This window comes from Lepisma saccharinum, chromosome 28 (assembly GCF_977018435.1).
Source record: "Lepisma saccharinum chromosome 28, izLepSacc3.1, whole genome shotgun sequence".
Lineage (NCBI taxonomy): Eukaryota > Metazoa > Arthropoda > Insecta > Zygentoma > Lepismatidae > Lepisma > Lepisma saccharinum.
This window is the reverse complement of record NC_139256.1, coordinates 34,459,404-34,472,686: the sequence shown is the minus strand read 5'-3', so window position 1 is coordinate 34,472,686 and position 13,283 is coordinate 34,459,404. Positions and strand designations below refer to the sequence as shown.

General features: G+C 36.9%; 1 protein-coding gene across 9 annotated transcripts in view; it reads right to left on the bottom strand.

The window, feature by feature from the left end:
• LOC145981056 (uncharacterized) overlaps positions 1-13,283 on the bottom strand; it is a 288,517-nt gene that overhangs the window by 14,801 nt on the left and 260,433 nt on the right. For all 9 annotated transcript variants that reach the window (XM_083114161.1, XM_083114170.1, XM_083114162.1 and 6 more), the window contains 3 exons: positions 8,661-8,908; positions 3,500-3,702; positions 245-418 (listed from right to left, as the gene is read on the bottom strand). In XM_083114161.1, the coding sequence (XP_082970287.1) occupies positions 245-418; positions 3,500-3,702; positions 8,661-8,908 (625 nt within the window). The remainder of the gene's footprint in view (positions 1-244; positions 419-3,499; positions 3,703-8,660; positions 8,909-13,283) is intronic.

Sequence of the window (13,283 nt, the reverse complement as noted above, 5' to 3'; positions counted from 1 at the left end):
GCCAAAGAGAAATGTGTTTATCTGAAGACGAGAGAAGAGACGTTCTCTCGAAATGTAGTATTTGAATAAGTATAGTTAAAAGCACTAGGCAATTGATAATGTTCAATTAATATTGCATGTGAAAAAGTACTTATGAAATTGTGAAAATTATTTTTACAAAAATGTTCCATGATACCATCCCTGCATTCATCTAGAATACAGCAGGACAATGAACAATGCAACATATTGGAAATAAAAAAATCACCTTTATATCCTTCACTTTCTTGCGTTCGTCCTGCCTTCGCTTGTCCCTCACAGGCCGACTGCTCACAGAGCTGGGCAGGGATGACATGCTGCCGTACAATCGCCTCTTGTTGATCTTGGGATCCGAGGGCTGGTATCTGCTCCCATGTTTCTTCACACCTAAAAGTTTCAGGACCTACCAAGAGAAGAATTTCAATTAGATGTGGAAACACACGTTATTAAAAAGTCTCATTAAAAACTACAGTTACAAACTCACAAAAAGTATAGCTTTCATTAGCGTGTCAATTTTTCCATATTTAAATTTCAGATGTCTAAACATCGTTTGATAAAGAGCTGCGGTGGTCTAGTTTGTAAAGTGTCTGACTGCCACTCGAGAGACCCAGGTTCGATTCCTAGGTTGGATGATCTATGGTCGAAATTTTTCCAGCCCTGTACCTACATAAAGTGGCTCTGGAACTCGTCCAGCCTCAAATCAATGGGTACCTGGGGGCAACCCTGGCGAGGTAAAGGTGGCCAGAGCATGGTGCTGATCACATCACCTCCAAGTGGCAGGATCAAGAACGTGTGGGGCACTACCCCCACATCCCCTAAATGTGCCTTCATGGCATGGGAGAAACATCGTTTGATTTCTATTACAACTGTTATAGAAAGGTCGGTCAAAAAGTAACGCACAATCCACTGTAGCTCGGGAATGGTAAGGACTAGAGAAATGAAATTTTGTAGGTAGAAGCATTGGTCCTTTGGAAATGTCACTCAATGTATGATCCATGTGCTTCACTTCACTGCAGCCATCTTTGTTTCCATTAGGGATGGAACCGATTAATCGGTACTCCATCGGTATCGGCCAATATAGGCACATCGGTGTATCGGTAAAATTACAGATTATTTTACTGATCCAATCTATCGATAAATATCTTATAATTTAGTGCAAAATTCTGCCATTTTGTTGTAATTTTTATGGATAATCTCCATGCCCTACTTTCTAAAAAAGTAAATGTCTAAATATTAAACTTCTTTTGCACTGCAGTCACCTTGAAACACACATTTATTAAGCAGATCAATGATCATTTCAGGTTCTTCAAGGACAATTTTATATCGGATCTGTAGAATATCGGTTATCGGTATCGGTAAATTTATATCGGTACTTTATCGGTATCGGCCAAAATTTCATATCAGCCCATTCCTCTTTCCATGACATGAATGCACGTTCGTAAAACTCTTTAGGTTGTTCTTTATACCACTTTTCCACACACGCAATGAGCTCGTTGTCATCTCCAAACTGTTTACCACGCAAATCAACCTTCAGTTGTCCAAACAGATAGAAATTCGATGGCACTAGGTCAGGACTGTATGGGGCTTGTGGCACCACTGTCCATCCCAGATTGAAAGCCACCATGGATGATCAACGTGACACCCTACTATGCCAACGTGCTAAGTGTAAATTCTCATTTGGCACAAGTGTTCAGAATCACTATTTTATGAATTTGCAACAGGAAATAACAATTAGGTGTTGGTTAGGTGGTAAAGGACCAATGCTTCTACATACAAAATTTAATTTCTCTAGTCCTTACCATTCCCGAGCTATAGAGGATTGTGCGTTACTTTTTGACCGACCGTACAAAACTGATTTCATGGTCCAAGGAACAGTTTGTTTACCATAGGTATGATAACTTACTTCATAATCCTAGAGATGAAATCAATTTTCAGCTGTGTCCCACAACAAGAAGAGTATCGTGAAGAGTATCGCAATAAAAAGGATGGAGAAAACTGTACAAAATAGCAATGCCAAAGTAGCAGCAATACTTTTCCAAATATCCAAGTTGAAGCAAGTGCAGCTGACAAAAGTTGCCAGAAACTACTTTAACAACAGCATCTTTGGTTGCCAGGAAATGCAAAAACACAAAAGAGTAGCAGAACAAAAGTTATAAACAAAGTTCCATTTGCTGTATCATGAGAGGAACTGAGAAGTTACTATGAAGAGAAAGATAAACATTTTACACCAAGAAAACATTGTTTAAAGTCACACATGTGATAACTAAAAAAGCTAGTCATCAGAATCAGGTGTTTGAAAAAAAAATGTGAGGTTGGAAAACAGTGTAGAAACACTTATCAAAATTTACATTTGGAACCCATCACAGAATATTTCACACATCAAGACCAAAACAAACACACACACACAGAGGGGCAGAGAGAGAGCAGGAGGAGGAAGAGGAAGACGAAGATCTGAAGAGAGTAACCATACTTCAAACACCAACAAATAAATGACTGTTTTTCACAATGTGGTAAATCATTTGAATCATACAAAAAATAGTAGCAAGAGAGGAAAAAGAAGAAGACAAAAATAAAGAAGAAAGGATTTTTTTTTTTTCATGTTCTATTTTTTGTTTCTACTACAGCTAGAACTGTCTCACCAAACATCTCTGTGACTATATATGGCACAGTAAATCGAATATAGTTGAAACAAACCAAGCGTATATATACGCCTACCGCACTACAGCAGCACAATGCGGAGGGCATATATATATATGCCATATGTTGTGTATTACTGTATGTTGATATTATTTTATAAGTATTATTGTATTTGTATTTGTGTACCATTGTATTACTTACATTTGTCGTGAAATATGAAAGCCTTTGTATAGATAGAAACTTTATGAAAGAATAAGTCATGCAAATATTGGTGTATTATTTCAATAAATTTTGTTCAACTGAATTTGACGAAAAACCTACATTTTTCCAGTAGCGACTTGTTCAACAAATTCCACACTTAAGGGGTTAAGAAAAAATCATGATCATGTGCATTTCACAACTACATTGAGTATCTTTTATTCCAGATTTACAAGCTTAACAGCTTACAAATATGAAGATTTTTCAATTTCAGGCTTGTTTTCATGTTCGTAGTGGCAGTAGTGATGAAGAATTCTTATTAAAGCTGGTAAAAGTCAAGCTAAATATATAATGTCATAGGCCTACAATTAGCTAATTGTGTACTCTACGATTATTTATATATTTTGTTGGTCCTTTGTTGTAATAATTGCAAAGTGGCCGACCGACCTCTGCACAAAAACATGGTTATCTACTGATTTTAAGTGGCTGACAACTATGTTTTAGCATGTTTTTTGTAAAAGATCTCTGTAAATTTACTCTAAATGCTCAGTGTCAAAAGTAAATACCCATTGTGCATTTCAATGAACCTTGAACCAGAGCTCTAACTTATATACACAATTTGGCCAACTATTGCTACAGTTAATTCTACCTCTGAATACATGTTCTCCAGCCCCTCCAGCTGCTTCCTGATGGCATGTGCATCTGTGGTGTCAATCGTGGTGCTGAGATCATCATCACTTGTATTTTCTGTCTGGCCATCCAGCATGGACTCCAAGTCAAGTCCGGTGGTTGTTGATGTTATGTCCCCATTGTCCAAACCATCCCTTAGGCTGCTAAATGATGGTAATGAATCTATAACAAAAGCAAATCCACATATTAGTTTGCAGTTCAAAGAATTACCAATTGGCTTGTTACATGCACAATACACAGGGTGATCCATTTGAGACGTCAGAAAAGTAAACATTATATACAAGAGGTTAATTTATATATCTCTGAGCAATTTGTTCTAATATAAGCAGAAAGGATGTAAGTGGAGGTTTACAGACTTCAGCCACGTGGGGCTACCATGCATGGTAGTCGAAGATGGTGGTCATGTTGCAACAGTGTGCACAATGTGTCATATGATTTGTGAAATTCTCAAGTATTACTTGTCATATTGAGTGCTAATGAGCTGGGAAACACAACACTTGTGACTCTCCTACACATGTACGTATGTATCATTAACAAGAATAACTTCATATAATTTCTTGTACATAAGGTTAGCTTTTCTGACATCTCAAATGGACCACCCTATACTTTCATTGGAAATCAGGAAGTAAATTATGTAATAATTATTTCAGCTGAATATTAAAATAAAGAACCATGTATATCAGATGAATCACTGTACTATATATAAAGGAAATACATACATCTTTTCTTCATAATTCATTCAATTTGAAGTAAATACCACCGAACACTGCAAGCAAATCTGAAATTGGACAGTGTATCCACAAACATAATTTATCATTTCTCATCTTTTATACAATTATACAGGGTGATTCAGAATTCCTATTACATATTTCTAGGGGTTGTAAAGGGGACTTAGCTTCCTTATCAAAACTTGATCTACTATGTCCGGAAACGTACCATTTTGGTACTACACAGATGACATCTCCCGCTTTACTTGCGTTACTACAAGAGTTGCTCGATGTGGAGACTCTGAAGTTCATTGCAAACAGTGTACCTCCGAAGGATGTTTGCATACTCACGCTCAAAAATACCTGGTGTGTGCTGAACCATGTCTGCTGCAGCCAGAACTCATGCAACCAGGCCTTCCTCAGACACTACAGGAGTCTCATTAACAAGACTCTTCATGTGGCCCCATACGAAAAAGTCAAGAGACGTTACATCCAGCGATCGTGGTGGCCAAGGAGTTGGTCCACCGTGTTCTATCCACCTGTCCCCATATGTTTGATTGAGATGTTGTCGGACGTCATGGGAAAAGTGTGCTGGTGCACCATCATGTTGGAACCACATGTGCTGGAGAATGTGCAGCGGCATATCATCCAAGAACTGTGCCAATACTTCTTGCAGGAAGGTCAAGTACCTCGGATCTGTTAGGTGGCCCGGAAAAAGGTATGGCCCAATCAGACAACCATCAATGATACCAGCCCATACATTGATGCCAAACCGTTGCTGAAACCCATGAGAATGTATGGCATGAGGATTTTCGTCATCCCAAATGTGGCTGTTCAGACTGCTGAAAACACCTTTCCTGGTGAAATGTGCTTCATCCGTAAAACGAACAAGCCAAGGAAACTTGGGAACTTCCACACACCTGTGTAGAAACAATGTACAGTAATTGACATGTGGTACAAAATCTGCTGGACCCATTGCCTGTACTCTCTGGGGGTGGTACGGGTGAAGCTGCTGGTCATGAAGAATACACCAGACGCTGCTCTGAGACACGTGCAATGGTATGAGTACTTGTCGACGGGTTCTCATCAGTTCGATGAAGGACCTCCTCTTCAATGTCGAGAGTGCGGCATGTCCATGGAGCACAACGGTCGGCCTTGTTAACTTTGAAGTTACCTGTTTCTCACAACCGTTGCTCTAATCAGGCAAAAATGGTATGTGATGGAGTGACACGATGCCGCAAACACTCGGCCTACAGACTTTGCGCAGCTCTAGCATTACGTCCAGCTTCGCCGCAAATTAACAACATATGTGTGTGTTCTCGGCCAACGTGTATTCAACCATACTGTACTGTCTTCCGCAATGACTGAATAGCAACTGACGTGAAGGTCGAAGCACACCGGATTGTAACAGAGGATGTTGGAAGCAGCACACTTGACATCAGGTGACTGAAGACGTTGCCCTTCATCAATGTGGGTTGCCTACCGTGAAGCGGGAGATGTGAAATTATGTGATCTTGTCATCTGTGTAGTACCAAAACGGTACGTTTCCGGACATAGGTTCCTTATCAAAACTTGATCTACTAAGTCCCCTCTACATCCCCTAGAAGTGTGTAATAGGAATTCTGAATCACCCTGTATAATAATTATGTGCATATTTTGCAAAAGACAAACGACATATGAAATGATTATATAATTGCATAAGAAGATATTTCAACCATGTTTGTGATCGCTGTGAATTTAAATAATTTTATGTAAATTCTTATAAAGGCACTAGGATGTTCATGAAAGGAGTTTTGAATTTTTGATTTAATTCCCACAGAAAGGCTAATTGGGACTGGCCCTACAGTTTAAAGTGGGATCAGAACCACTATGTGCCTCCACCAGGTATTGAACTCGGGACACTTTGATTACACGGCAATAACGACTACATGATAGGAGGAAGATTACATTACGCTCCCCACCTTCCTTCTTTTCAAAGTTTCTTTTTATTACAAAGCTGTTTGAATACGGAGTACGGTTAAAAGTCCTGTTGATCAAGCCAACATGATATGGAAAAGTACATATAACTTAATAGTGTGTAAAGTGGTTGATGAAAGAAAATTAATACTTTTTCTTTCTTTATGTTAATCCAATGCCTATGTTCATATGGTTTAGTGTGGCAACATTGAAACAACTGGGATGATGGTTTACGAAAAGTTTGCTAGCTTTAAGCACTGCGTTAATCACAAGATGAGAATGAATGATCAGTAGCTGAAATGATGAAGGGACAAACAAAAAAAAACACAAGCACAACTCTGAATTTCCAATTGCAAGATCATGAACTAATCACTAATGCTTAGTCAATGGGGGACTATTTTGACTGTGGACTGCAGGAATTCTAACATATAAGTTCTAGAAAGTTCAATTGCACCAACTTAGCTGTAACAGTACTTGGAAGTTGAGAGTTACTTTTTTTGAACAAGTAACAAAAGCAACAGTTAGTCTTCTGTACATTTTATGATTTGCTAAAACAAAAAATGGGAATTAAATTTTAATCTTCATATATATGCAGATATTTGTTATGCAAAAATATTTTGTGTGGTATAATTTTTAAAGTACATATAATATTATTATATATATGTTATATATATATATATATATATATATATATATATATATATATATATATATATATATATATATTCAACAAGGTAATGTTACCACAACGTTAGCCCCTAACATACCTAACGTTGTTACAACGTTGAATGTATGTTGATAGAACGTTGTGAAAACGTTGTGTCAACGTTTAAGGGTCATTTTTCAACGTTGCTGCAACGTTGGGTGACAACGTTATCACAACATATACTGAACATTATGTAGCAACGTTAGGTATGTCAGGGGTTAACGTTGCCACAACTTCCTTGCAACATTACCTTGCTGCCTGTGTAATTTACGAATATAACAATGCATATTTAAAATATGGTTATTTCGCATGGTAAGCTATTAGCAATCTTGCCAAGCCATTTTTGTATATAATACATATGCGTAACAGGAAAAACTCATGTTTGTAACGTCACAGTTTCTCTTTACATATTATAAAAACTTTTCCTGCTCCACCAAAATAGGCAATTGTTAGTCCAGAGATTTTGATGACTTAACCAATCTCTAACTACACCTGGTAATCAGTTTCTTTTTGCAGTACTTAGCTCCTCATTATATATTCTGGAATAAAAATATTTATCATGGGAGTTTCACTTGTATTCAACACATTTCATTTTCTGATCTTCCTTACAACTTCAATATTCACACATCTTTCGAAGGATAATAAAACACATTTTTTCACTAATTACAATTGAAAGTATCCTCATTTGTGTTACTAAAAGTTATGTTTGTTTTTCATTTGAGTCACACTGCCATCTAGTGTATGCTGTAGGAAATATAAGGTTTGGTGGTCAGTGCACACACAAATTCAGATTAAACAAAACACTCCAATCTGACGCTTGTGGCGCTCATGGTGGTGATCATCCAAACTAAAGCGTATTCAGTGGAATGTTTTTTGTAACGTTGATGCAACGTTATCACAACGTTGTTCCCCTACATACAACATTCATCATAAATACAACATTGTGGCAACGTTAGTGTGTTGACTGGGTATTATGTTATATTAAATACATATTTAAACATATGAGGTTTATTACAATTTACTGAAAGCTTGTGTAAAGTCTCCACAGTGAAAAAAAATGCTTGCTGTTCATGCAAGCAACATGTTCTACAAGTTATATTTATCCAGAATAAAGTACAGTAAAACCTCATTTATCTGGACCTCGATAAGTCGGACTTCGCTTAATCCGGACAGGCAAAAAAAAAAAAAAAGCAGAACGCAAGGTTTTAAATGTGGCTAGAAGTCAACAATCACATTCGTCATATTGCTTCGTAACGGTTAAGAATACGTACATCCAAAGTCCATGGGAGAACTTCCCAAAGAAAAGACGGTTATCCACTGATTAAATTGTGTTTCCTGGAGACTTTCGAGAAGAAGCCACATTGACACAGGAATACCCTTGGCATATCCTCATAAAACTCTGGTCACTATAATAAGTGGCTGTACAAACCTATGCTCTTTAAATACACCACAATAAACGTGTTTTGTTGCTATAAATGGAGTTTTAATGCACTTTCTACTGTTCTTTTAGGTTATTTCAGTTAATACAGACTTTCGTTAAACCGGTCAACTTATCCCCCCCATTAGTCTGGATTAACGAGGTTTTACTGTACTGTAAAAGTATCTTACAGTTAACTTTAAAAGTAACACTGTCACTTTTGAAAAGCCAAAGTCTGATCTGTACCCTAGTATTGTTTGTGTGTGTGCATGTGAGGATAAGAAAGAGGAAGTTTTAGTTAAATCTAGGGAGAATTAATTCAAATGGAACTCACTCAGAGGTATCTTGTTCTTATTTGCCAACTGCTCCTTCTTCGAGCCAGGTTTCTGTTTGTCTATCAACCCTCCAAGCACCTTCCTGCTGCTCCAGCTACGATTGTTTCCCTGATTGGCAGTTGTGTTACCTCTGGTGTGAGACTTTGGTGGTTGTGGTGCCATTTTTCCATTACTCTTCACAACCGAGTGACTATTTCCTTGATGCATGGCTTCTAGGAGATCTGGCTTGTTTACATATGAGGGCAAGCTGGAAAAAATACAATAGATTTTTTAAAAAATAAAGTACAAATACACAGTATTTGCCGGCGTATCCCCTTTTTTTGAACACATTTTTTAGGAAAAAACTTTATCACTGAATTTATAATTAATTTGCACTATTTCTAATATAAAGTAACATGTAGGTCTACTTTCAACAAATAACTTACCCAATCTAACTAGAAAATAATACATTTTTATCTTCTTCGTCACACACCACAAGGAATCACAAAAGAATACGTCTTAACTCAGAACAGAGAACCATTTCCAGAAATGAAGGAATCAAAAACTGAGTATCAGTGAATAAGATTCACCCTGTTTTTCATGCCTATTTTTAAAGTAAAAAAAAGCACGTCTTATATGCCAGCAAATATGGTAGATACCAGAAAAACGAAAGTTTTCTACTTATTCATGCAAAATAATAGCAATTCTAAGTAACTTATAGAAAGCATTTTAACCACCGATTGCTTTGCAGGACTTTTTACCTTCATCCATGATCATACATTTCAAATTGGAATTCTCTTGATGAAACGGATGACTGTGAATGGTGGCTCAAAGTCATGGAAATTAATGTGTTTCAAATACTTTTTCAGAATTGTTGTTAAGTTAAACAACAGACTGGAGTTTTAAATTTAATCCTGCAGTATTTAATTATTCAACATACATATTGTATATTGATTAAATCTTCATGTGAAAATCTACAATAATACCAGTTAACATAATTCTTCGTATGAGAACCAGAGGAATGTAACCCCAAAAATGCAGTTTTCAGTTTGTTTAAATAAACTCCTATGAAGAGCTCAATCTGGAGTCAGATTAACATAACTCCACTTCCAATCCTTAGTAGTAATGTATCTCCAAGTTACTGACTCTTTTTGAAAGTCAGACATTTTCCTAAGAATACATGATTTCCTATCTCCTGTAAATTTGATCAATTGGAGTTACATCCTTCTGGATCTCATACGACAAACTGTGAAAGCTATATAAGTACTCAAGAACAAAGCATCAGATGTCACATGCTTGCACTATCCTTAAAAAGCCAAAAAACACCACATGCACAACATAAATGTGGCCATGTGGCCACCTTCTATGTGGCCATGCTCAGTGCCAGATATACAAACTACCCCCTCCCCTTGCAAAATATTACCAATGCCCCTTTATTTATCTACCTATATACATAGGGTTTTCCAATAAGAACGATATGATTTTACAATGAAATAAAATAAAAACTATTTCCGATACAACCAAATTCTTATATTATTTTGAAGCATAGTTTATTACATTATGTTTTGAATAACACATCATTTAAGTGCCCACCTCGACTTCATGCACATGAGTGAATTCCATGAACCCAATTTTCAATGACTTTGTGCAATAACTCGGGCCTAATGTCACGAATGCAGCATTCGATGTTCATTCTTAATGCATCAAGGGTTCGTGATCTGTTTGCATAGACTATAGATTTCAAATAACACTGCAAAAAGCAATCTAAAGGAGTTAAATCACAACTTCTTGGAGGCCAACTAACAGTTGCATTCCTTGAAATTATCCTTTCACCAAACTGTTCTTGCAATACTTCGATATTGGCATTAGCAGTGTGACATGTGACACCATCTTGTTGGAACCACATGTACTCCAAATCAATTTCATCTAAAGATGGCCACAAAAAATCTGTCAACATCAATCGGTACCACTCACCAGTCACTGTAACTGCATCTCCTACCTAGTTTTGGAAGAAAAATGGTCCGATGATGCCACCATGCCATAAACCACACCATACAGTGACCTTTTGCGGATGCAAGTGCTTCTCGTGAATCTCTTGTGGATTATTTTCACACCAAAAATGACAATTTTGTTTGTTAATATATCCACTTAACCAGAAATGAGCTTCATCTGAGAAGATAATATTTTGCCCAAAATTATGATCCAGTTGCTCTAAGCCCAACAACCAAACATTCTTGAAGCGTGTATTTAACCATGATGAATTGTCACAGTATACTAAACACAAATGACAACTAGTGACAGTTATAACATTTGAAGCATAGTTGCCAGTTCAATTCAAAATCATATCATTCTTATTGGAAAACCCTTTATATATGAGCATGTGTGTTCAACATAAAATACATGTACTTGCATAGATGGATCTATAATTTTTTTCTGGGAGGGGCACAGAATATGTTGTAAGCATGTGATAAGAAATAACAGTGGAAAAATGTCCAGATTTTTAGACATATTAAACACAGCAAATATCAAGGGTTAGTTTTATGCCAAATTTGTAGTCAGATAAACTAGCCAAGACAACCTTAAAAATGGAAGCCTCGCGTACCTACACCAGGAAACAAGCCTAGAACTTTTTGATTATAAGGTGATAGGATAAGTAGATTTTTGTGCAAAGTAGTAGTTCTACATCATTTGTATTAACAATGATTACAAGAAGGAAGCAGCTTGAAAATTCATTTCCTCAGTCTAAACTGTCAGGGACATGGGGAATATTTGACCTAGAATTGTCTCATTTTGTGTCCATCAATTAACGTTATTGCCTTGTAACCAATAAACCTCCATACGATTTCCGGAATTGAATTTTCCCCCTGCGCAACCCCCTACTGACATCGGTATCTGCTCAGCCCTAAAAATAAACTCTAGAGCTTTCTAAAATAATAAAAACAAAATTATCTTCAGCATACTACATGTGACATTGTTCATAGCATTTTATAGGTTTGTCGCGTGTTACTCACAAATCCAGAATATAGAAAAGGAAAGTTAAAAATTGTACTTACGTATGTGAGTATAGTGCTCTTATTGTAGAATGACGTTTCAGAGATTGACTATCTCTTTCCTCAGGTTCGTATAAAAACTAAGTACTTGGCATAGTACTGCGTCAAAAATGTAATATGAGGATTGTGGTTAAGGGTTGGTTAGGGTACATTTAAAATATTAAGTTTTTGCTATTAGAAGTACGTAAAAACCAAGCCGTTCCCTAATAAAACTTGCACAGTAGACCTATTCACAGGTAAAAAAGTTAAAAAAGTCAAAATTCTAAAAAACCTGCATAAATCACAATGCAACCTGCAGGTTTGGCCTTTCCTACCCAACTGTGCTTATCTATCCACATGAAGGTCAATTCTCAACGAATATTTCCCCTCTCCTTAATTTTCTCGTTTCCCCTTATTACGTCACAAATCCAACGTGAATTCACGTTCCTCTCTTGCAGCTTGCATAACTTCCGAAGTGACGTGGAAGCCGATATTGGGTTCAATCTTCCAGGCTTTATCCTATTTTTTGAGGAAATTGATCCACCCTTCTTCCAAATTTCCTTCGTCCCTATTAAGATTACTCTTCCCCCCCCTACAAATACTCGCTGTTTCATACACGTTTCTTCCTAATTTCCTCCCTTCTTTTCTGATTACCTCTTTTTTTGCAATTCTATGCCCACTTTCCAAAATATGTTCTGAGAGACCCGTTTTGGGAACTTTTTCCCTTATGTCCTTTTCATGCTCGCTCCATCTTTTACCCATATTTCGGCCCGTCTGTCCTATGTACTCCTTCCCGCATTGGCATTCTATTCGATAAACCCCCTTCTGTTTTTCCGGTATTTCCCTAGTTGTCTTTCCTTTCTTATAATCGGTGAAGTATTTTTCTACATTCTTTGGTGCTTTCATCCCGCAAACGATTCCAAAATCTCTCGTTATTTTTCCGATTTTTTCCGATACGGATTGATGGTAAGGGATGCCAACGTACTTTACCCTCCTATTTTCGATTTTTTCCCCCTCTTTTTGATCCCCTTCTTTCCTAATAATTTTCCGTGCTCTCTCCGCTATCTTATCCATTTCTCTATTTGTGTATCCATTTTTTAATCCTGTTTTTCTTATCCACCGAATTTCGTTGTCTTTTTCTTTTTCATTATTGCATAGTCTACCGGCCCTAATAAAAAAGTTAAGGAATACGTTTTTCTTTGTTATTTCGGGGTGCGCCGATTCCTTGTTAATATATAAGTTCCCCGATAAGGGTTTATGATGTACTCCTGTTCTAATCCTATTCCCTTCTTTCAAGATACTAAGATCCAGGAAATTGATTTTTCCATCGCTTAAGTTTTCCCTAGTGAAGTTTATTCTTTCGTCTTGTTTTTCTAATTCTTCAAAAACCTTGTTCAGTGCTACCCCCTTTCCTATAATCAAGATATCATCAACGTATCTCCCATAATATTTAATACACATTCCTGTTTTTTCCAAAGCTGCCTTCTCAATGAAGTGCATAAAAATGCTCGCTACTATACCCGAAATGGGGTTTCCCATCGCCAAGCCTTCTTTTTGTCTATAAATACTGTCATTGACATAGAAAAAGTTATATTCCGTTACAAGGTTATACCA